Source organism: Pagrus major, chromosome 16, assembly GCF_040436345.1.
Source record: "Pagrus major chromosome 16, Pma_NU_1.0".
Taxonomy (NCBI): domain Eukaryota; kingdom Metazoa; phylum Chordata; class Actinopteri; order Spariformes; family Sparidae; genus Pagrus; species Pagrus major.
Window position 1 is genome coordinate 20,771,677 of NC_133230.1, and position 23,006 is coordinate 20,794,682.

At 42.2% G+C, this 23,006-nt stretch overlaps 1 protein-coding gene across 1 annotated transcript; it reads right to left on the reverse strand.

Moving 5' to 3' along the window:
• Positions 1-7,786: 7,786 nt before the first annotated feature.
• Positions 7,787-22,131, reverse strand: peli2 (pellino E3 ubiquitin protein ligase family member 2). Its single transcript, XM_073483816.1, has 6 exons — positions 21,531-22,131; positions 15,750-15,879; positions 12,614-12,715; positions 11,438-11,635; positions 11,081-11,269; positions 7,787-10,677 (listed from the first exon to the last, which is right to left on the reverse strand). Exons 1-6 carry the CDS (start codon positions 21,605-21,607, stop codon positions 10,099-10,101), a joined length of 1,275 nt encoding a protein of 424 aa, XP_073339917.1. The 5' UTR covers positions 21,608-22,131; the 3' UTR covers positions 7,787-10,098.
• Positions 22,132-23,006: the final 875 nt, after the last annotated feature.

Consider the following 23,006-nt stretch of genomic DNA (forward strand, 5'->3'; position numbering starts at 1 on the left):
ATATTTGTTGCTTGAGAATATAATAATTTACCTTAATTTCGGTTAAGTTAGACGTGTATTTTTTCCTCGTACGCTTTGCCTGTGAAAACCTAATGACTGCACTTCCTGGTTGTGACCCAGAGGCTCAGACTGAGAAGCTGAGATCTCTCACCTCTTCTGCACACATGGCTGAGAGAGGGAGGGTCTGCTACAGAAGCACAGCAGCTACTGAGTGTGCATTCATCTGAAAATAAGTGAAATAATAAATACTTAAGCCTTTTTATTTCTTCCTAGTTTGGATCTCTTTTTTGAGTATTCAAATTTACAGACAAATATGAAATAATTATGGACTAATACATTTTACGGACTGTTTTTCTAAGAGCAAGAATGCACTTTTTTCTTTGCCGGATGATGAATTATGGTGGTGTATGTGTGCATACCTTATGTATATCTACAGACAGATCTGTCAAAGCGGTTTGCAGTCTTTCAACATTGCGCAGTAGTTCCCATGCAAGTTAAGAAACCTGCCTCAATGCCACAGCCTCCACTTCCTTCACATTTGGCTGCAACCAGACTTGCTCTTTTGTTGCAGATGCAGCCGAAACCTGTTTTCTCAGCAGACCGTGCTGTCGGAGAATCAGGTGATGCTTGATGCATTACAAGGGGTTCAATACAGAGGGCCAGCTTAAGAGTGTTGACATTCCAGGTAAACCCAAACTCAAACATAGCTGCCTGTCTTATCCGATTTGGAGCCTTTAAAAAAAGAAAAAAGCTCCACGTCATAGTCATCACCGCAGCCCTCTTTAAACTCCAGGGAGTTGAGTTATGATGGATGGATTTGTCTCACATTCCTAATAGATGTTTAATTGTGACCACTACACTGGCAGCAAACAGACATTCTGTGTCTTGTAAGAGTAATACTGCTTAATTTAAACATGATCACACTAGTTTCAGTAGCTAATACACAATTAATTGTAGCAGAAAAGCACCAGATTATAACAGAAACAAGATACATGTACCCGTAAATGTCTCACAAGTGTCCATATTTCACAGGTTGAAGGGTGACTGTAATAAAGAAATTGCCCTATTGAACCGATAATAATCCCAGCCCACCGTAAATGAGTCTGATCCCTCAGTAAATTGAGCCCTTGGTGAGGTGGAGTGGTGTCAGCACCTAGCCAACTCTCGGATGGCTCTCTAATCCTCGCTTCCCTCTCACCACCACCCTCATCGTCTAATCAGTCCTGAACACACACACACACACACACACACACACACACACAAAACGCTCACACCCATCTGACACACACACACACACACACACCCAAGTACTCACCCTTCCTCACACTCGGGCTCAGCCATCTCTTCAGTGTGATGTCACTGCTAATCCACGCTTGGTTATCCGCTGGGCTGCAGTGCTGCCAGAGGGATGTGGGGAGGAGATGGAGTGAATTTGGGGAGGTGGAGAGAGGGGGGGTAATCAGGCACGTCATAAAGTCTTCTCTCTAAAACCACCACTTCCATTAGCCACATAGAAAACCAAAGTCTTGCACCCAGCCAGACTGAACAGCATATGCTCAATGGAGTGTTAATACGAACACATATTTCAGCTCTGATTGGAAAGATAAAACACAGCTGCGAGTACATTCACAGAGGCCTGTAGCTGCTATTCGAGGCACAGAGGCATCATTAGAGAGTCTGCTGGATTAAGCACATCCTCCAGCCTCATGCATCCACAAAATGCAGGGCCCTTTTTTATTGACAGCTTGTCCAAACAGAGGAATTACCCACATGGTTGAGGCCCTCGTTCCATATGGCACCAAGCTATTAACAAACATTAGTTGACTGTAATAGCAGTGGTATTAAATTCATTATCTTTTCTGATTCTATGTGAGGTGTGTGATTTTCTCTCCGTGTGTGTGTGTGTGTGTGTGTGTGTGTGAGTGCATGGACACACACTCAGTGTGTGCCAGTGTGTGTGATTAGAGACTTCTAATGTTCCAGCTCTGGGGATTTGTAGCATGAGATAAGAAAGGGCATTAATGGTGAATTGTGACGGTCCAACAGAGCAAAACTGTTGTTTGAAATGTGGCGTATGTTTCCTCTGCTGAATCCTTTTTACACTAACAATCTACATATTGTCTCATCTGATTGTTGCTGATTTGTTTTATAACTCGGCACCTCACAAAAACAACACAGGATAGCCCGCCTCGCACGAGCAAGTGGCTTACGAGACCACTGAGTGAAATTCAATCTATTTGATTTTGTATTTTTCTCACTTACCGCATATCTGTTTTAATCTTACCTTAAGCATCCTTGAAATGAGGTGTAATCCAGTTAAGCCCTTTTGAATCTGCTTCACAGCCATATTGCACCCATTCATCGTCCCATAAACAGTCGCACTACCAAACAGTTGCTCGCTGAGTGTCCACGAGCCAAAATCCACATACTGTACTGATGGTAAGGGATTAAAAAAACAGTGGTATTTGCTTTTGTGCAAGTGTGTCACAGGCACTGCAGAGAGAAACCATCCTTAGCTGACCTTCCCCAGGTTAGAAATATAACAAAACATCATGCATTTAAGGCACAATATGGTGTGGTAGAGGTTTTGTTTCATTGGCACTAATGAGTGGGGATGCACCGTGTTTCAGCCAATCATCGGTATCGCCTGATATTCACCTTGATACTTGGCAAATGTGATGACATTCACCGATGGCAGTGGTGGATGTTTATCTGATGTGTCACACCCATTTTGTGCGAGCATATTTATCAGCTACTAACCCTAACCCTTGACACTCTTGCCATCAGTTTGTAAAGCTATGGAAGTCCTGAAAAAACTCTTGTCATTGATAGCAGGCTAAAAAAGGCTTTTATAGCAGCTACATTTCAAAACCCTCAACTATCTTTTTGTTTTTAATATATATAGCTTTGCTAGCCTCAGATACTATCGAATGTGGATATCACATTGTTTTAAACACATGGCATCGAAAAAGTATCCAAACATCGATACTTTTAACAACCTTAAAAGATAATGTAATTATTTTGTTAGTTTACCTCATTCAGAGCAAAACCAAGTCACTCTAGAGACCTTTTACATCCTAGCATGCAAAGCTGCCACCCACCCTCGCTTTACACTCAGAAAACCATGGAGCAAAAGCTGCAAGAAAAATGACAAGTGTTTGTATTAATAGTCCAAACCTTCGATCAAATGCTCGGGCAACAAAAATCAAACAAAACAAGTCAATTTTCCTGTATTTCCTTTAAAATGCAGTGAGGCCTTGAACCAGTGAACAAGTCTTCAGAGAGATTAATTCTCCTCTGTGATCGTGTTCTCATTACAAGAAGCAGGGGACTCAAACATACATAATAACAGGGCGCGCCGCTGTTCCTTTGTAACATGTGGCTACCTAAATGATCCTAAATAAGATAGATGACAAGGATAAAGCGAATCATAATCGGCATTTTGCACAATGGAACATAATAGTCTGGAGAGAACAAGGGACAACATACGGAGCTCCTGTTTTCCCGTCGCCTGCAGCAGCACACCTAGTCGAGAGCAATTAAAATGAGAGGATTCAATTTTGTCAAACACCAGGAACCTCAGATAAATCTTGTATCTCATTTTCCAGCGGAGGACACTCCCTCGCGCCGCTGCTATCATGTTTGTTATGGTATTTTTAAGAAACAGCTGGCTACTGACTGAGTTGGTAAAACAACCCCCTTCCAACGACGACACTAATCCCAATCATTTCTGGGGTGAGAGAGAGGGAGAATCGGGTGAAACTGGGAAGAAAAGATGGCCTCAGACTGCGGCGTTGGAGGAAAATTTAGCCAGAGCAGGAGGGGGGTGGGGTGGGGGGGCGAGACAGCACGTCTCTGCATGGTTTCCATGTGGGAGAAATCCACTTACTTGAACTGATAAAGATTTAATTAACACAAGACTCTGCAATTACTCCATAATTAAAGTAATTTGTCCCCTTGTTTGGATGAGTAGGCAAGACGCCACATGTGCCCCTGTAGGAGCAGATGAGAGAAAGAGGGCATCAGAGGCTCAGAGAGGTAGACTCTTAATGTTTGAATTTAATGCTTGATTCTCCAAACCTATTTTCCCCTCACATGTTCTAATAAAATATTTGTATCGGCTTCTCCTTAGCCTTGTGTTTATTTGCCTTTTATTTGACAACTCATTTGTTATTCATTGAGAAAGTAATAAGCTGAGTAGGCTGAGTACAAAGTATCATCAAGAGCCACATGCAATAGTAAATAGGCCCGATATAATCGTAATCCTCTTCAAACTGCACTGCGTACAGCTTGAATTGTGTAATGGTACCCCTGCAAAGCTTGCTGCAAGCGGAGGCAGAAAAAATACCCGGAAAAATGTGATTTTTGTTTGTCGAGATCAAATTGCATGAAAGCAAAGTGAGAGTCCTGTGTGAGGTGTTTGACCTTGGGCGCGGATAAAGAAAGGTGACTTAAAGGTGACAGCAAGGTGTCAGCGCCGCGTTGGTAAGTGACGAAAACAGCCGGTGTAAATAGTGACTAACCACACAAGACAGAAATAGTGAGGAATTAAAAACATCGTCCAACATGTGCCACCGTGCCATGGCAGCCCAATTTGCCGGGAGATAAAGAAAAACATGGCTGCCAAGTTTACTATATTAAAAACCGGGCAGGCAAACATGTCTTGTGTTTGCTTCTGAGGGTTGTATGTGCTGTTACCTAATTTACGTGAGGGGAAGAGCACTATCTCTTATTTACAGATGATGATCTGCATATAATTTGCCTCAGTTGCATGCTGGGTAATTGAGGTAAATATCACAGCCTTAAACTTGCCAGCTAAGGCGTCCCGCTGATAGCTTGGCGCACAGCCCGCAGCCACCTGTGGCATTTCACATGTGAGGTCTCGGGGGCAGACGGGCGCAAAGAAAACACATGGAACTGAGGCTGAACACTTTAAAACAGGTAGTTGCAGGTATTTTCTGCTATGAGACACATTAAATGAAAGTAAATGTAAGTGCTGTACTTAAGTACAATGTTGAGGTACTTTCACTATTTACTCCACTACATTAATTTGACATTAGTTAAGTGATGGAAACATTAATGCATCAATAATCAATCAATCAATAATCAATATAATCCAATGATATATCTGAAATATCTCATTTTGCACGAGGAGTACATTTACTTTAAATACTTTAATGCAAATACTTTTTTACTTCCACTTTAGTAAAGATTTAAATGCATGACTTTTACTCATAACAAAGTATTTCTACACTTATTGCTACTTTCAGTACCTCCCCCATTAAAGGGGCTCTGTGTAACAATTTTCGTGTACTAATCACTTTTTGATTGTCCATATGTGAGTGGATTGTAAGGTGACATGAAAACTGAGACCTTCCCTGTCTCTCTCAGTTGTCAGTACAAGCCTGTGGATGATTTGTTTGAGTTGTTTAATGCTGCTGGACTGTGGATTTCTTTGTGAAGGACAGTCGAAAAGGATGTGACCTTTATGAACGTTCCTGAGTGCGTCGTCTCAGTGCCTCCGTCCACTCCTCTAACAGAGAGCAACAGTAGCCAATGTTAGTTTAGAAATGGATTCCGCTAACATAAACCAACAACTGGCTTCAAGCACAGCACAGAAGTTCTGCAGAGCCCCTTTAATGTAGCAGCAAACATCTATTTGGTATATAAAGATATAGTGGAGTAATCCATCCTGACCAGAATATGACATCACATCTACGAGTTGCTAGACGGCCCTAACTTGACTTGGCCTTTCTTGTCTTCCATGCACAAATAACTTGATCGGTACATAACGTTTGTTACATTCTGTTTTTATTAGTGACGGGCTTGAGTAAGCATGATAGCTCACTAGCTGTTACAAATATTATGAATTTGTTCAAATGTTGCAATCACTAAATGTCCCTGAATTATGTAAATAACACCTTTAACGGATCATCACTTTACCGACTTTAGAAAAGGTTTACTCTTCTGGAGGAGCACTACTCAGCCTGTGCAAACCTCTGCAGGGAAGTTTAAAAATATAACCATAACAATGTCATTAGGGAGGGGTGAGGTATATTGAAAGACACTCTTGAGTTGCATTATGGGAAATGTAGGTTTCAGCGTTTTTGTAGATATATCCATTCTCTAGTCAGGATATTTCTGCCTGTCCCGTCCGTCTTTGATTTATTTATTTCTTTAGTCCCTCTTTGTGAAAGTGCAATACTAAATTGCTGAAGTACCCATTTAATATCATGAGTTTATTTACTGTATTCACTGACATACCCTCTTTCTCAACACTTGAGACACAGTTATTCCATAAGCAAATTTTCAGGCTAAATGTCATAGCTGTACATCTCCTGCACCATTTTCTTGATGCAGGATGTGGAGTTTTAAAAGAACAGACAGTAGTTTTTAGTCCAACTATAATGATGCAGCTGAATAATATGTGAGTGTGTCTGTGACGAGCTAGGAGTTAATTAGGTTTAAAAAGGTGATGATAGAAGTACTAAGGTTTGTGTCACTCTCTTACAAAGACCAGCGTCAGTATAACACATGAACCTCACTTTCTCATCCAGGAAGCTGGTTCAAGAAAAAAAAATATTGTATCATTCCACTTTATTTGCATAGCCCTGCCCCGCTTAAGGCAGGGGAGCCACCAAGTGATCTCAAAATTAGCATGCTGTCACCTTCAGTGTCTCTTCTGTCATTCAGAAAAACAGGCAAGTGTGCAGACACATGAACCCATCGCACATCTACTGCAGAAATGTTAATTAGGAGGCAAGGCATCCCACGGCTCCATTCCTCTCCACACGCCTAACTGACATGTTATGTATTTAAATCCCTTTCATGTGCCCTTATTATAGAAGAGATGGAGTCACGTGCGAATGATGGAAAATGTCATCATCATCATCATCATCACAGCACAATGTTTTTGCATGAACATAACATAAAAGCTCACGACTGTGCATATTTGTCAGCCATGCCTTATTTATGATGCCAGGATTTAAATCTGAAATGAATCTAAGAACAGTATAATTAATTTGAAGAAGAAAAAAAGCAAAAGCAAAGACATATGGAATGTAAAGATTAATCAGGAAATGTCCAATTTTAAATATATACTAACATGCATCTCCTGTGGAAACATAATTGCACATAGAGGATTGGCATGCCAATTTAGTTAATTTTCATATATATTTATGATGTATTAATACCAAGTCTTTTTCATAAAAGACTTCAAACTTCCATTTCCTCGCTCTGTGTTTGTGGCTACTGAATGCCGCAGGCTCAGTGGCTGGGTGGGCTCAGAGCCAACATCTCCATTGTTGAGGAAATAGTGCCCTCTTGTGGCTTCAGATGGAAACTACAGCCAGCACTGAACACCAGGGAGTGTTACTCATGCAGTCATTTTCTATGGTAAATATTAAGATGAGGCTGATAAGATATAACATGAAATGTGAATAAAATAGACTTCAAGAAAAATGTGTCCCTTATCTCAAAAAATAAAATACTGTTTGATAGAGCTATCAAAATCCAGAGCCATTTTGGCAACCAAGATAGCAGAGAAATACTCACACTGCGGAATGATGAAACACACATGTAACTGTGATTAAACATTATGTTATGCTATGTTGTGCGTACACAGCTGAGACATCTGGGGTTCAAAGGCAGCAGCTTGACAAAAGGAACCAATCCTCAGCAGCTGCACATACCTTGTTAAAATCACTGAATCATTATCTTAGCAAGGAGGATGGAATTTTTTAAAAGGAGGCCTGAAATCAGAGACAACCAACTCACACTTTAAAGCTATTTTTAAAAAATATTTTATTCTTTGCAAAGGAGGCATTGGGAGCATCAGTGCGTTCTATGGCTTGTGTACAGAGTTCCTGTAGGAGACAAATAATCATAGAACAAGCCCTTGGGTGAACTGAGGGCCCCACCCATGTTTACCAAGGAGGAATGTTTGAGGCAGCTACTCCGCAGCTGTTACAGAACACGGTCTTAAGCAATGGGCACAGTGTTTGAGCTCAAAGTGTTGGAAGAGGAATGCTACTGTACAGTATGTGGCTTTAGTACGTGACCCTGCTTGGCAGTTACATAAAATCTGAAGCAATCAGAAATGCTCTGTGGTATGAGTGAAGCGTAATGCTGCTGATGTTGCTTTTTAAGAATGCTAGTAAGGTTTCACTTCGAAAGGGAACCAAAAAAAAAAAAAGGAGCCGTTGAGGCCTTTAGTGAAGTCCAGGTGGATTTAACCCCTCAACCTGGAGCAAAATTTGAATGCTACAATAGGAACTTTACCCTCAACATCTCATAATTGAATGCTTTATATCGTATTTGATAAGCTAGTGGCAGAATTAATGCCTTCAACTACACTCTACATGTGGGCACAGTCTGGCAAGCGAACATCACAGAAGAATGCACAGATTCGTCCCAGATTCTTTAGTTTCAATTCGTCTGCTACTTTTGTTTTGGACAACTCGACTCATCCACGCACAATAGAACTTACCAAATTTGGCATGGTGTGCGATAATATCATTATTCCCATGGAGAATGGTTTGCGAGCAACTTAACAGCCCTGACTGTAATCCAGAGCTGTCAACACTCCACCATAGCAGCCGTTTGGGTTTAGTATTGTTTACAGAAACACTTTGGATCGGAGAGAGTGGTCGTTACATCTTGCGTGTGGAGAGAAAAACAGCTCCTCCTTATATTTGGTATAATCTCTGGATGCTGCTGAGACTGTGCCCAGGTTTGACAGCGTACAAAATCATTGGATCAGACCCAGCATGGGATAAAGCTAACAACAGTGCAGATTGAATACAGTACATGTGTGTGGGGCAGCGACACGACTAGCTTGCAAGCTAGCAATCAGGTGCAGTTGATGCATATGGTGGTACAGCTCCAATGATGGCCTTACATATACCTTGAACAGCTGTGTAACTGAAGCGCCACCAGCGAGGAGAGTCGATGTATTTCAGTACATTCATTGTCAAACCCTGCAAGGTCCATTTCAGTCCTGTGTTCTCTCTGGTAGCTTTTTGGGTGGTGGGCGAGATCACAGAAAGGGGATTGGGGTGAAATGATGCAGGGCGATTTAAACAAAGCCCGAGGGCACCCACACAGCCCAACCCACACGCAATCACACATGCATGCACACACTCTCAAACATTCTCACACACATTATTTATGCAGGAGAAAAATATATTAACATTTGCATTACAAAACAGTACAAGGGCCTCAGTGTAGTAAAATACGTCTTCTGTTGGATATAAATGTGGAGAAGAATCCGTGTGGGTTGTCATTACCTTACGTCTGCAAAACTACCTCTCCCTTTGCCTTCAACAAAATATCTTTTCTCGTTTATGAAAAATATTCCCAGTTTATTGGGATTTGAGGCACTGGATTATATCTCTATACACAAAAAGTCCCCCCCTCCCCCATCCTTAATGTTTGTTCAGCAAATGGAAGCCAAATCTGGAGAGCTACGTGATCTAGATGCCACTAAGGGTTCAGGGCCGACAGGGCAATGGGGAGCACTTAACTCGTTAGACCCCGAGTTTCTCCTGGCTTCTCTCCCAGCCAACAGTCCAGCTGTCTGGCTCTGTAAAAACTTTCTCTCAGACCCACCAGGAATTGAACTAAAAACCCTCCCCCTTTTTTGTATTCCCCAAACTACATTTCCTGTACCTGCTTCAGTCTGATTCATGAGTAAAAGCAATTCATTCCTTCTACAACCTTAATTCTATGGCTCTCTGATGGGAAACCAGCAGCCATTGTAGTTTAAAACAGCCCAGTGCTGGAGCCTTGTTTAAAGCGGTTGGTTGGCAGGACAGCTGAAACAGTATTTCATTCTGGAGGAGCCAGGCACCTGTGGTCCAGTGTGCTTCACATCTCTGTGTCCCACAGTGGCCATCCAAACAGCCACAAGAGGCCCTGAACAATCTGTAATGGCTCTCTGTTGTGCAGAATCCACAGTTTATGACCAGAACTTGAGAAGACTTACTCCTTTCCACAGCTGGCTTACACGAACAAAACAAAGCACAAAATAATGGGAACAGTTTCACAGCGTGTTGGCATTCCTGTCTAATCTTCTCTGCCGGAGCAGGACCCTTCCGCTCAGTCCACCGGGCCCTGGAAGATTAGCTTGGAACAGCCCTGAGTGAGACTGAGCTGGGTGGCACAGAAGGGGCAGGCGGCGTGGAAGGCGTGGGTGCCGTGAGGCAGAGGGATCTCCGCCCAGTACTTGACGGACTTCTCCGAACACACGTGTCCGCACGGCACGAAGGCATGAGTTGGCGCACCCGTGTCCACGTAGAAGGCCGCCTCACAGCCTAGCCACAGCGGCACGTAGGGCCCGACCATCCGGCACATGGGACACTCTCGCTGAGTGTTGGGCTCCTGCTCTGAACGGTGGCCCCAGTTGTGGTAACCGTGCACATGGCCACATGCCAAGTAGACCCATGGCTGCTTGTCCTCGAGAGAGGAGAGGGCGCGGCTGCGTTGCATGCTGGGGAAGGCGAGCGTGTTGAGACCCACAGGGCACTGGGGCCGTGCTGCGTTGATCTCCTGCCTGAGAGCCTCCAGATGCTTTTGGGTGGGAGTGTGGAAGAGGCCTTCTGCAGTACGCCACAGCAAAGTGGCTCCACACAGATCCACCAGGGAGCCGTCCTGCAGAATATTACTCTCATTCTCCACCTGCAGAGGGAGATGTAGCAGGCACACATTTAGTTTCACTTAGCAAAACAAAAAAGAAAAGAATGCTCATGAATGTAACCACCAGAACCATGCAGTTCACCAGAAAAAACATTTAAAAGGGTGTCAATAATCTCTTTGCAAACCAATTTGGGATCTAGGGGCTTCTGGAGACATGGATCATGTCAGACGGATGGAGATGTAGGTTAGTCCCCAGCTACTTCAGCTGTTAAGAGAATGCTACAACGCTGTTCTGCTGTGAGGCTCAAGAAATGTTTTGTGGACTACGAAACCTCAGTCAAGTTTCCATCAGAATCAGGATGAGAAGATAATGACTGAATTTTAATGTTTGGGTGAACTGTTCCTTAATACTCTATGATGCTTCAGTTAATGTATGTATACTAACCAGTTTGCCCGGGGTCTGTGCTGAGCGGGTCTCTCTCAGTGTGTAAACGTCGCCACAAACAGAGATCTCCCTCCAGACTCCAGGCTTTGACTCAGTCGTGAACCCGCCCTTAGGGTGCATTACCAGCACGCCATTGGTTGTCAGTCCGTCCATGTGACCGTCAGGATTCTTCCATTTTGCGGCTTTTTCCTATGGGTGAGACAGAACATAGATGATGATGCAACCGATTTGCTGTGTGGCAGTCCACTGTTTACACAACAGTGTCAATGAAAGGAATTCTTTATCTGGTGAGAACTGAACATCCAACTTTCCATTAGGACAGCAGTGTTAACAGGCGGTACATTGAATAATAATTACCCCGAGGAAGATGTTTTTGGAGGAATCAAAACCAGCAGCGTAGATGCGAGCAGTGAAGGGCGGGTTGCGCTCACAGACAACTCGGCAGGCAAAACGGGAGATGGTGCTCTGTGTGATGGGAGTCTCCTCGCCCTCCTGGCCTCCTGCTATTGTGTCAGTCACCACAAAGTCTATTGGACTCTCAGTAGAACGCCCAATCTGCAAAACAACAGTCATTAATCAAAATCATGCCATATTATAATATGGTTTCTTGTGATCTCTTGCAGTATATTTGCATGGATGAATAGAGGGTTTCTTTTTAATTTCCTCCAGACATCTGAACTCTGAACTGTTGCTTCCCGGCATTTCGGCCATTTGTCTGCTTGTGGCGGTTTGACATTTGAATGATGGTGCACAAGATTATCTTGCTGTGTGTGTGTGTGTGTGTGTGTGTGTGTGGTAAAAATGCTGAGACACTACACACAGTTTCATGTAGCAGCATGTTATTATATCAGTGCATCTCTGAAGAGAATCCAAGTTTTTTTTGCAAAATATTATTTGTTTTATTTTCTAGTCCACCACAGAGTTCACCACTGAAATTTGTCCAAACAGTTCTCAAGCTGAATAAGCAGAGTTTAAAATAAGCATTTCCCCCTTTCATTTCCTCTTTTTTTTCACCTCAAGTCCTATTTTCTGAATAGTTTTCCTGTCTCTGCTGTGTCCGTTTCTATTTATTCAGTGTTGTTCACAGACACATGGACACAGGGCTGAATGTGAGGCACGTGTCCCTCTGCTCATCATCTCCTTGCTGTACATTCAGATTAAAGCTACAGACAGAACAGTTGCAGGCCACAAGCACTCTCTAGTGGTTCGGCAAGGGGAAAAAAAACAAGTCATAGCGGCAAATATTCATAATTAATTTTAGAGTTAACCAGATTAGTCAATCAAACCACAAGAAAAGAAATCAGCATATATTTTGATAATCACTGTCAAGTAATTTTTCAAGAAAATGTACCAAACAATAATTGATTACAGCTTCTAAAACCTGAGGTTTTTATGTTTTTCCTTGTTCTGTACAGTATCAAGGTATATATGTTAGCGCAAAGACAAAAAAAGAAGGTAAAACAAGCAATCCCCTTTGTGCCCCAGGAAATTATAATGGATCGATCATTGTCTGTTAGTGTTACTGAGCTTTACCTGAAACATGTCTGTGTCTTTGTCATGGCAGTACTCCACCACCACCGTCTGGTTTCTGGACAGTGTGTATGAGATGCTGTGTTGGCCTTTACAGTTCACAGCCTGAAATAAAACAAACGACTAATTAAAAAACCTGTTACACATCATGATGCCATATTAAAACACACCAAATGGACATTTTAACAGTTTAAGTATAAGTGCGCCAAAAACAAAGGAGTGTTTTGTTTACCACCATCTGCCTTATACAGTCATTGCATCATTGCTGAGGTTAAATTACAAACCAGGGCAAAACAACAAAGATTCAACAACAACCTAGGTGCTAGTTAGAAGAGAATACACTGTAAGTTTGTTTTCATTTTCATCATATTATTTACAACTAAAACAATTTGCATATTTTTATTCACAACAGCAATTACAATTCCAGGACTTTCCAAGCATTTTCAATGTACCTTAAGCAAAATATGTCCAGACTCTCAAAGCCTGTATCCTTTAATGTTCGCTAAATTGAACAATAAACAAATATGACAATGGGAATGTTTCGATTTGTTTTCAAATATTATTAAGATACATTTTTCGTTAACATGAGTGATTGTCCTGATGAAACACCGGATTTTGTAGAAAATGAAGTCTTAGTATATTCACATATTTATCGCCTTGACAACATAACAGTCAACCTTTTTTTTCCAAACTTTCAAGACTTTGTAAAATCCCTGATTAAAGCAAGAACACTTCTTCATTTCAGCATCATATTGCCTAAAACCGAAGATCCGTGGCAGGAATTTCTGGCAGAGGAACAGAGACGAGGATGTGAAGTCACACTCCCATGACAGTGACCATAAACCGGCCTGAGTTAACACAAGCTCGCCTACCAGCTGAACTGCCTCAGTCAATCAGTGTAGTGACCGAGGGTGGTGGGTTAAAGCCACTCAGCTCCCATCAACACTTTACCACATGCCACTATCATCCCGCTCTAATCTGCGAATGCCATTTCCAAAACAACCCCCCTCCCCTCCTCCTCTTTGTCACGTGCAAGAGGGAAAGAGGGAGAGAGAAAGTGGGTCATCAGCGCTCTGCTGTAACCTCGGAGACAGACGGGGACAAATGTCATCATCACATGCAGTCTTGTCTCGACTGCGCCACTACTAACAAATGGTGCTCCACCTGTTCGGAGAAGTCCGTGCACGCTCCAAACGGAAGCATATATTTTTATAAGCACACCCCCCAAAATGTCACACAACCCCTCCTTCAGTGAAAGGAAAGAAAATAAAAACACAGCCACATGCCACCCAACCCCCAAAGGAAGGACAAAGCAAACATTCACACATGCACAATTGCAGTAATTGAGATCAAGTGGCGAGATGAGAAAGCAGAGGCAGGATTTGAATATGCGACTGGCAGCGGCGTCACAGGAGCTCCTCATTATCTGTCATGAACACCAGAGTGTGCACAGACACGTGAGCTTTCCCTCTCAGCTTCTGAGCCACAGAGCGTTCTCAGTTCGCTCATATGACACTGCTACACTGTGAGGGAGCTGGAACAGGCTGGGGGACTGCTGCAGAAAAGAAAATAATAGAAAAAGAAGGGAGAAAGCTTGGTCTGCTTTACTCCGTATGCAAAAAGAAGGCTCTCCTCAAATTAAGCTCACCACACTGCTTGTCTCTAAGGAATGGCTATTTTTGACCTTGTGTACAGCTGGGAGTGTAGGGTCAGGCAACTGCAACAACTTCCTCCTCAGTTCAACTCTGCTATTCCCAGGCCTGGTAACAAACAGGGTGGCAGAGAGGAAGAGTGGTGAAAGGGGAAGAAGCGCACAGCAGTTCCCATCTCTGAAACAGTCCGTGCAAATGGCATTCTTTGCTCAGCTAAGCTGTGCAGTAAAAACAGCCGGGGTCCAATGAAACTTGGTTGTCTGAGCAAACTGTCTTAGGAACAACTCGCGGTGTCAACAGGTATCGGACACTTCAATTAAATGCTTTTCAAGACCTTTTCAAAAACATTTGTTACCAAATGTAATACTGATTTTTGTGCAGAGGTAGGTTTTATGTAGGAATATCAGGCTCCAGACCAACTTTTTACAAGGGTTGCACTGGAGCGCCTAACTTTTTTGTTAAGGTGCAACAGCATATAATTTAGGTGCACCTGATAATACATTTTAATTACATTTCGTAACCCCTTTTGTGCATAAATGTTAACAGGAATAAAAGGTGGAGCTAAATGATTTTATTTAATTAATTCACAGCACACGCAACAAGAAATTGAAGAATTATAAAAAGGTATCATGTGCTAAAAAGTGCTTGAGAAACTCAAATAAATGAATGTAAAGTATTTATGGGGTATTTTGAAAAATATTCAATGATAGAAAAGTTTAAACTTTCAGTTGCACCGGTGCAGAAATGTGGACTTATTTTGCCTTAAAGATATTGGACAAATGGAAGTAGATACAATGCATTTTTAAGAAATTCAAATTGATGGCCATTTAATGATTCTTAAGGCCTAATATGTATTAAGTTGAACTTAAAACATTTTAAGACTTTATAAGGACCTGCAGACACCCTGCAACTTGTAATGAGGAGCAGCAGAAACATCTTGAATGGAATGATGCACAATCACTGCAATGAAAAAGCCTCCACCACAGAAAAACCTCTAAGCACATATCAGGAGTCAAGTTCCACAAGGTGAGAGTAACCTGAACCAGAGGGCCTAAACTCCCAACAAATGTCTGGAATATTGGCCTCTGAGAGGTGCAGAGGTAAGCACATCCCTCTGGCTTGTTTAGCAGTTTTGCTTGGGAACCAACGGCAGGAATGCAGACATGTTATACTCGACGGGGCAGTTTCTGGCAGGCACTCCGGTGCAAAGAAAAGCTATGAGGCCCGGCTAGGAGTTATTGTAGTGGAAATGTCAACATTAAAGTCTGCCAACGATAATGTAAAGGAGTTCCATCAGCTACTGAAATCCCTGCTGCTGAGTTCCTGAGTTCAATCACAATATGAATCCCCTGTCTCAGTTATACGATCGCATGCTTGTATACATTTCTGTCTAAAATATACAGCAAAAGACACACAGACGATTGTTCATTCTCACTGAGAGTCAGTGTTAAATAAATCACTTATTCATCCTCTGATCTGTACGGTACCTTGCTGGCCTGGGGTGTGTTGAGGATGTGCACAGTGCTCGGCTTAACACCATTGGCTTTGGTCCTCCTGTACAGCGCAAATCTGCTTTTCCGTCTACCCCGATCTCCATTGGGCAGGGAGCCATTGTACCTGTCACAGAGGGGTGGGAAGAGGGAAGGGCAGCAAATTCACAGTCAAATTTGTTATGAAAACTGCTTTTCAAGCTGCAAAAAAAAAAAAACATGTGTCTAATGTGATTTACAGGCAAAATTCTTGTAATCATATAACAAGTACACATGGGGAATTAGAAACATTCATGTTTTTTTTTTGTAAAAGGAGATTTGCCACGCATTACATCACTGGCAATCTAATGCACCCTATTAGCAAACTAAGCGTTACCTTGGATAATGTCTCTTATTACATAATGCACTCTGGTACTTGTGATTTCAGTGAGCCAACTCTGTGTAAACTGCAGCTGTTCTCTTGCTCTGTGTCCCAGCCAGGCAGGAGCAGGTTTTAAGATGCACGTCAGGTTTGGGAACGCACAGTCTGGGTGGAGGGCTGGCTCACATGACTGAAACTGGTTGTCTCATAGCTGGATTTCATACACTGATACGGAAAGCTCTAAGATCCGATTTCAAAGCCTCTCAGCACGACTGGAAGAGCATCTAAGATTACTCTCCGTTTTCACTTTTCAATACCAGATTCCAGTTTTGCCCTTCAGTCTGCTGCGAGGCACTTAGCCTGGGCAGCTCCTTGTGAATGAAGAAGCTTCCGGAAGCTCTGGTCCTCACCCCATCCACCAGCTGGTTCCTACAGCTGGGACACCCCATGCTCTACTCCCATCCAACACACAGACCTTCTGTCACATGCTCACATGTATCCACGGTGAGCCGAACAGCCACTTTGCACAACTGATATATCTCTATTAAAAGCCTCAGGTTTGCATAGCAATGAATATCACGGAGGGAATGATGAACTCCACCAACCACAACACAACCTGACGTTTCTCGTTTTTGTTGCTACACAAATATAGCATCAAGAGGCTCTTTCTCCTCCTCCCTACCTCCCTCCAAAGCTAGTCCACCTGTCCCATGTCTCCACACGGCTGGCCAGGCATGGAAACACATGGTCCCAGTCAGCACAGTGCACAAAGCTGGCCTGTAGGATAAGCCACCCACAGAGAGCTAGAGAGGCAATGTGGACAAAACTACAACTAATATACTGACAGCAGGAGGACGATGGCAAAATAAAAGTGGATACAGAATTATATTTGTGTTTTAAAATGTTGAAATTCAGATTTTACTTAGATTGTTGATAGCTCTTGTCTAATAGTGGTTTTCTTTTATGTGTTGCTTTAAAGAGATCCATTCTGATAAGAAGGTACAGGACAGTTCTCCTACAGTATGTCTATTAATCAGAAACTACAAACATATTGATCTTATGTGGTCTTGATCCATATGAGACAGAAATACTGATGATCTCTCATTAATAAACACACGTTTGAAGCTAATTTAACAGTGTGAAGAGTCCAACTCTACACTCCAATTTCATCAGACCTGTCCTAGAAACATCCACCTAAATAAAGAGCAGCTAGGCCTATATATTATTCAGATTTCCTTGTAGTTATGGTGGGGGCTATCTGCTGGGAACCTGTGCCTGGAAGTCTCACATACAACACACAATAAGATGATATGCAGCTCATCATTTTCGCCATGATGAATTCTGCAGAAAATACAACCATGGCTCTTTGAGAAACGCAGCACATGCCTTTTATTCATCGTTACATCGAGGAACCACCACCGTCACATTAGCAAGGACAGGCTCTTTAAAGCTGCGCTCCAACTAATTGTGATCGCTTTCCCTTTTGACCTGTGCCAGACAGACGGCGGATTTACCTTCCAATACTCAGTAGCAGGGATTAGAAGACTCTGGCGTATCACCTATCCTCCAGGGTTGCACTAAGGAGCCAACAGCACCTCCTACCTCTTATGCTAACGTGAAAGGCTAATGTGCGGGGAATGAGGAGGAGATATGCTGAGTTGTTATAACCCTCATTAGCATGACACTGAGGCAGGGTGGCCTTAAAGGGTCACAGAGGGTGGCACAGAGGTCAGATGATGCTGCAAAGTAAGACTAAAGGCTATTAATGCTGCAGATACGTCAATCTAAACTGTACAATTTCGGGATCAGCAGAGAACAGATATTTGGAACAAGGGCTGCAACTAACGATTGTTTTCATTATCGATTAATCTGCCGATTATTTTCACGATTTGTTAAGTCTATACAATGTCAAAGAATTGTGATTTTCTTTCGATCAACTAATCAATTAATCGACTAAACGTTGCAGATCTATTTGATAAACATCTTCAATAAAAATAAAAATTTGACTGTCAAATTGTAGAATAACCAGCGACAGAATGTAACTAAGTACTGTACCTAAGTGCAATTTTGAGGTATTTGTACTTAGGTACTTCCATTATCCACACCAGAAAATAATAACATTTCAGAAGCTGGAATCAGAGAATTTAAGACTTTTTTGTCTTTAAAATAAAAAAGGCACATGGGGGAAAGATCCCAATAATCAGAAAATGCTGGAACAAACAGCACATCATCACTACATGGGAGGCAGCCATTGGTCAACAGACTCGCATCTCATCTCAACAATCAGTGCCAGTTTGTACCAAAGACGTCCCCTAGTTGATTTGTACACTTCCTTTACCGAGCGGTTCTTTAAGGAGAAATGTTCAAAGTTCAATCAATAGGCCCAGTCTCCCAGCCACAATGGACAGAGGAAGCTGAGGAGAGGCAAAGGCTGGGCCCTGATCAATCCATCCTTTCATTTCCAGGATACCCACACAGCCACCCCCGACCCCCCTCTCCCCTCCTCACTGACCAGCACCAAGCCAATCCACCCAGGCAGGCAGAGATGGGGGGCAGCCATGCAAGTAATAAGAGCCACCACGGTCATGGCAACAAACCGCTGAGGGAACTGCTGCTCAAACAAGCTTTGTTCCATGCTGTCAGCTATCTTGTCTACCATCAGTTTTATCAATGGGATGTGATGTCATGGTAGTGATTATACACCCGTCACATCTGATTCAAATATGTGTCTTTATGTCAGGAGAGAGAACAAAAGTAGCAGCTTCAAGCATGCCACATGCTCAGCCCGGGGTAATAAGCAGTCAGCACTTTCTGTCCCTTATAATAAGCAGTCTGGCTGTGAATGTATGGGTGGAGGGCAGGGGACAAAACCACACTCTACCATGAGCTGAGTGTATAACCTTTATAAACACCTAATTTCAAGTGCTCCAAACAAACACTATATATGTAATTCCCACAGCACAAACTCCTAGAAATGTTCATTTTAAGTTTAAATAACTTTGAACTGAGTTGCAGGACTGGACAAACCCCAATCACTGATGACAAAGCAGGTGTTTTCATCATCTGTGGCCGATCTTGTTGCCCTTGACAGTTTATAAATATAAACATGATTGTTGAGAATGATAACTGGCTGCAGTTTCACCTGAACAAATCCTGAAAAAACATAGTAGTGGTTTTGAAATCACTCTGACAAACAAAGAAAAGGCCACACCAGGTTTTAGCAGTGACAGGATGAGACACGTATACTAATGCCCCTGCCTCGTGTGTTTTTACAGCAACAGATTATGGCTTTGTATTGTTTGAAATTTTGCAACACTTTGTGCCAATATGACGGCTTCAGGCTATCAGTGCCAAATCAATTAAAACCTTATTGTAATAATACATAGACTTCTTTTAAATTTAGCATAAGAAGCCTAAGTACTCCAATGTGAAGTGCTATCTCAACACAATGCAGGAGCTATGACATAGTAAACTAGTCTAAAGTAGGCTTTTGGCTTAGTTTCGATCAAGATATATCTGATAAAAGTATGAAACAAGATCAAATGAGGCATTTGATGTCAACTTCCAGTACTTGATCTGAAAACAATAACCTAAAACGAATAATCGATACAATTTTTGGTCGATGCACAGAATATAAATAGGCGACCATTTATAAATGTAACTGATGTCATTTTTGCTTGTAAAAATGGTAAACAGTCATTGCCTGTTAAGATTTTCTGCTCACTGTAAAGTGAATATCTATCTATTTTTTTTACTGTTGATTGGTCAAAAACCAAATCATTCCAGCCTTCAGGAAATTGTAACAGAATTTTTTCACATTTTCAGTCTTTTTATAAAACACATTAATTAAGATAATAATCGGTGAATGTCAGTAATCGATAATGAAAATAATATTTACTTAAATACTTAACAGTTTTTGATTCTCTGTGCCACAGACACATTTGGTATCAAAAGTATTGAGGCCCTTCAAAAGATTATTGGCAGAACCAAGATTCTAATGTCATTTAAGCATAAAACGCTAAAAGTACTGTAGAGTTTACAGATATAAACAACATACTGAGATTAAGAATAACTACACTGTTATTGTAAAATGCTCACTGTCACCACCATGCTACAGAAAAGATAGCTTAATTAAAGGGCCTATGAAAGAAAACTGCGCCCACAGAGTTTGGGACCTTTAATCAAGGCTGCCATATGGAGATGTGACAATATACACCCTGTGAGACTTTTCTAAGTCTATATGGTAGCTCTCCCCTTTTTTTATCTGTGGCTGCATCAGGCCATTGTGTGGAATCCTGCAAATCAAGTTTTATGGAAATATTTTGGTATGATTTTTGCATCAATGTGACGCCTAGACGATGTTTTTTATATAACCAATCACATCACAAATCACAGTCTGCCTCAAGGGGCTTGAAATGATTGAAGTACCTTGATTTCTCAAGCTCGGTTAGCCAAGGACATATATATATCCTTTGCAGCAATTTTATCCATAAACAATTGTCCGCAGATGAATATAGTTCCCCAATGAATGATATAGCTACACAGAGATATTGTGGTATAAAATGTAATATCTGGTGATAAAGGGTTTTATCCCCCACTACAATGATGGTGTTGGTCTTTAATGGTCCAAAAGCATGGTAGCTGTTAAGGTCCCCTACCTGATCATGTGAGCAGCAGACATTAGAGAATGTAAAGGATAGAAAACTATTGAATTCAACAATGATCTGTTGGCATCTTGGAAGTAATGGCAAACCACGGCCTTGTAGTGCATGTGTGTGGGACTGTGACTTGTGTGTCTTGCAGATGTAAAGTTTTGTGGTCTACGCCACAGATAGTGTTGAGAAAATAGGACGAACCCTGGGGACTGGGGGGAGGGGACCATCACCACTTCCGAATTCCTTAAACCCCATGAATCCAACTTTAAGGTAGGAGGGAGCGCCCTGGTCAGAGAGTTGCTGAGTGCGTGATTCATTTCACCTCGGCCTCTAAAGTTGTCCTCAACCATCCGATCTATGTGGCCATGGTTCGGTTCAATCGTAGCCCTTGTTACGTTGTTCCTTTCCTGGTTATGAGCTAATGAAACATCGCCTTCAACTCGGCCCAAGTAAAAAATGTACACATTCGTGATTGCGCACGTGTCTGATTAGTGGAGTAACGTGAGCGCGTGAATCTCCACGGGGCTTGACGTGTTTCTTGAATATGTAGAGAGCTAGCCAACCGAGTAAAAGTCGACATGTGCCTGTATTAAAAAAAAAAACACATAATAAATCCTATTTTCAAAACTTACAGTCGCGTCGCTGAGTTGGCTGCGTGAGTGAAAGTTCCCTGGCGACATATACTCACTTTCTCGTCCACGTAAATGAGCTTAAACAGTGAAAATACCCCCAAAAAACACATATCAATAAAGATGAACTTACCCCAGCACCACCAGCTCCCCGTACTTCACCGGGTCTTTGGACGGGGCGCAGTGCTCCTCTTGGCTTGACGAAAACATGAGGCTTCTGGCTTCACTGTGTAACCTCAGCTATAGGCTACAGTAATAACAGCGTCTCAACACAAAAAATAAAAAAAAAATCACCAGGAATTCCCTTCAAAAGACGCGTCAGGCTCTCATTTCAGATCATATGTCGAGCGGCATATGTCTCCGTGCCCACACCAAATTCAGTTTTTCTATAAATAGACTGCTCTCAAACTTCTGTAGCGTGACATGGCAAAAATGTAACTTACTTGGCGGCTGAATCCGCTCTGAAGCAGATACAAAAACAGCGAGGAGCAGGGCCGGGACGTACCATTCGCCTGTTCTTTACTTTGTGTAGGGGTGGACTCCGTATCGAATATTGGTTTAAGCCACTGTCTTTACACGAATCCTCTCTATATCGTTACTAAAGGTCATTATTACATTAGAGGTAAGTATTTTAAGTTTGATTTATCATTGGGTGAACGACATTATCGTACCGAGAGTAAAACCACCTACTGTCGCCACCTCTCATAGTCCATGGATCGCACCCTGTGTTATGTAAACAAAGAGTACAATCTGGGAATTCTTAAAGCGATCATACTTTTCTTGAAATGTTTGCAAAGTTTCCAGTTTCCCATATCTAACAAGACCACGTTTTTACACACGTTTCGTCATAACGTCTTGTGAATATTGGCGTCACATGACTCACTTCGCTTTCAGCACAAATGTGTCAAGGCTGACATAATTTTATGAGGTATGACTACTTTGTCCTAAGTAACAGAGGTCTAAGTGACCCTGCAGAGAAGGTTGGGCAGTGAAAATAATCATCCTGGTATGTATTTCCTGACTGAGATAACATGCAGCCAGTGGAAGGATGGTGAAATCAGATTTGCTTATTTTATTGGTGACCCCCTGGGCCCTTTCAAGAACTTTATTTGATTATGACTTTATTGCAGGCCTATAATACATGTGATTGATGCAACATAATGACATCACTATTTATCTGCATGCCCGGAAGTTTTATTTTCACATCACCATTGTTCATTTTGATCATTTCATTTTGTGGTCGAGCTTCCTATTTTCATCTTTTGTTGGCTGCAGGCCTACAGGTATATGCGTATTTCTCTCTGTGATATCTTGTTAGTCACCTGGCTCCATGTGAGAAGATGCAAATCAGTCTAATAATAACAGCAAGACCCAGTCATTTGCTTAATTGCTTCTTCTGGGAATGACTCACAGACTGTAACCAAATGTCCACACTTTATGCAAGGATGTCAAGAACTTCCCAACCTCCAACGTCTCTCCCACATATCCAGTTGTTCTCACGCCTTTCTGATGAATGTGCCACTTCTCCACTTTTGTCTGGCAGTCCCATCAGCATTTTACTGCCTCTGTCTTGTTTTTGCAAGGATCTCCCTGAGCCGGAGGCACCCTT

What these genes read in the sequence shown, in the direction of transcription:
- peli2 (XM_073483816.1), bottom strand. Translation starts at nt 21,607, where the DNA reads ATGTTTTCGTCAAGCCAAGAGGAGCACTGCGCCCCGTCCAAAGACCCG. An exon ending in GGGGAGCTGGTGGTGCTGGG is followed by an intron (nt 15,880 to 21,530) that starts GTAAGTTCATCT and finishes CCTCTGTGACAG; the next exon opens with GTACAATGGCTCCCTGCCCA. An exon ending in CACAGACCCCGGGCAAACTG is followed by an intron (nt 10,678 to 11,080) that starts GTTAGTATACAT and finishes CTCCCTCTGCAG; the next exon opens with GTGGAGAATGAGAGTAATAT.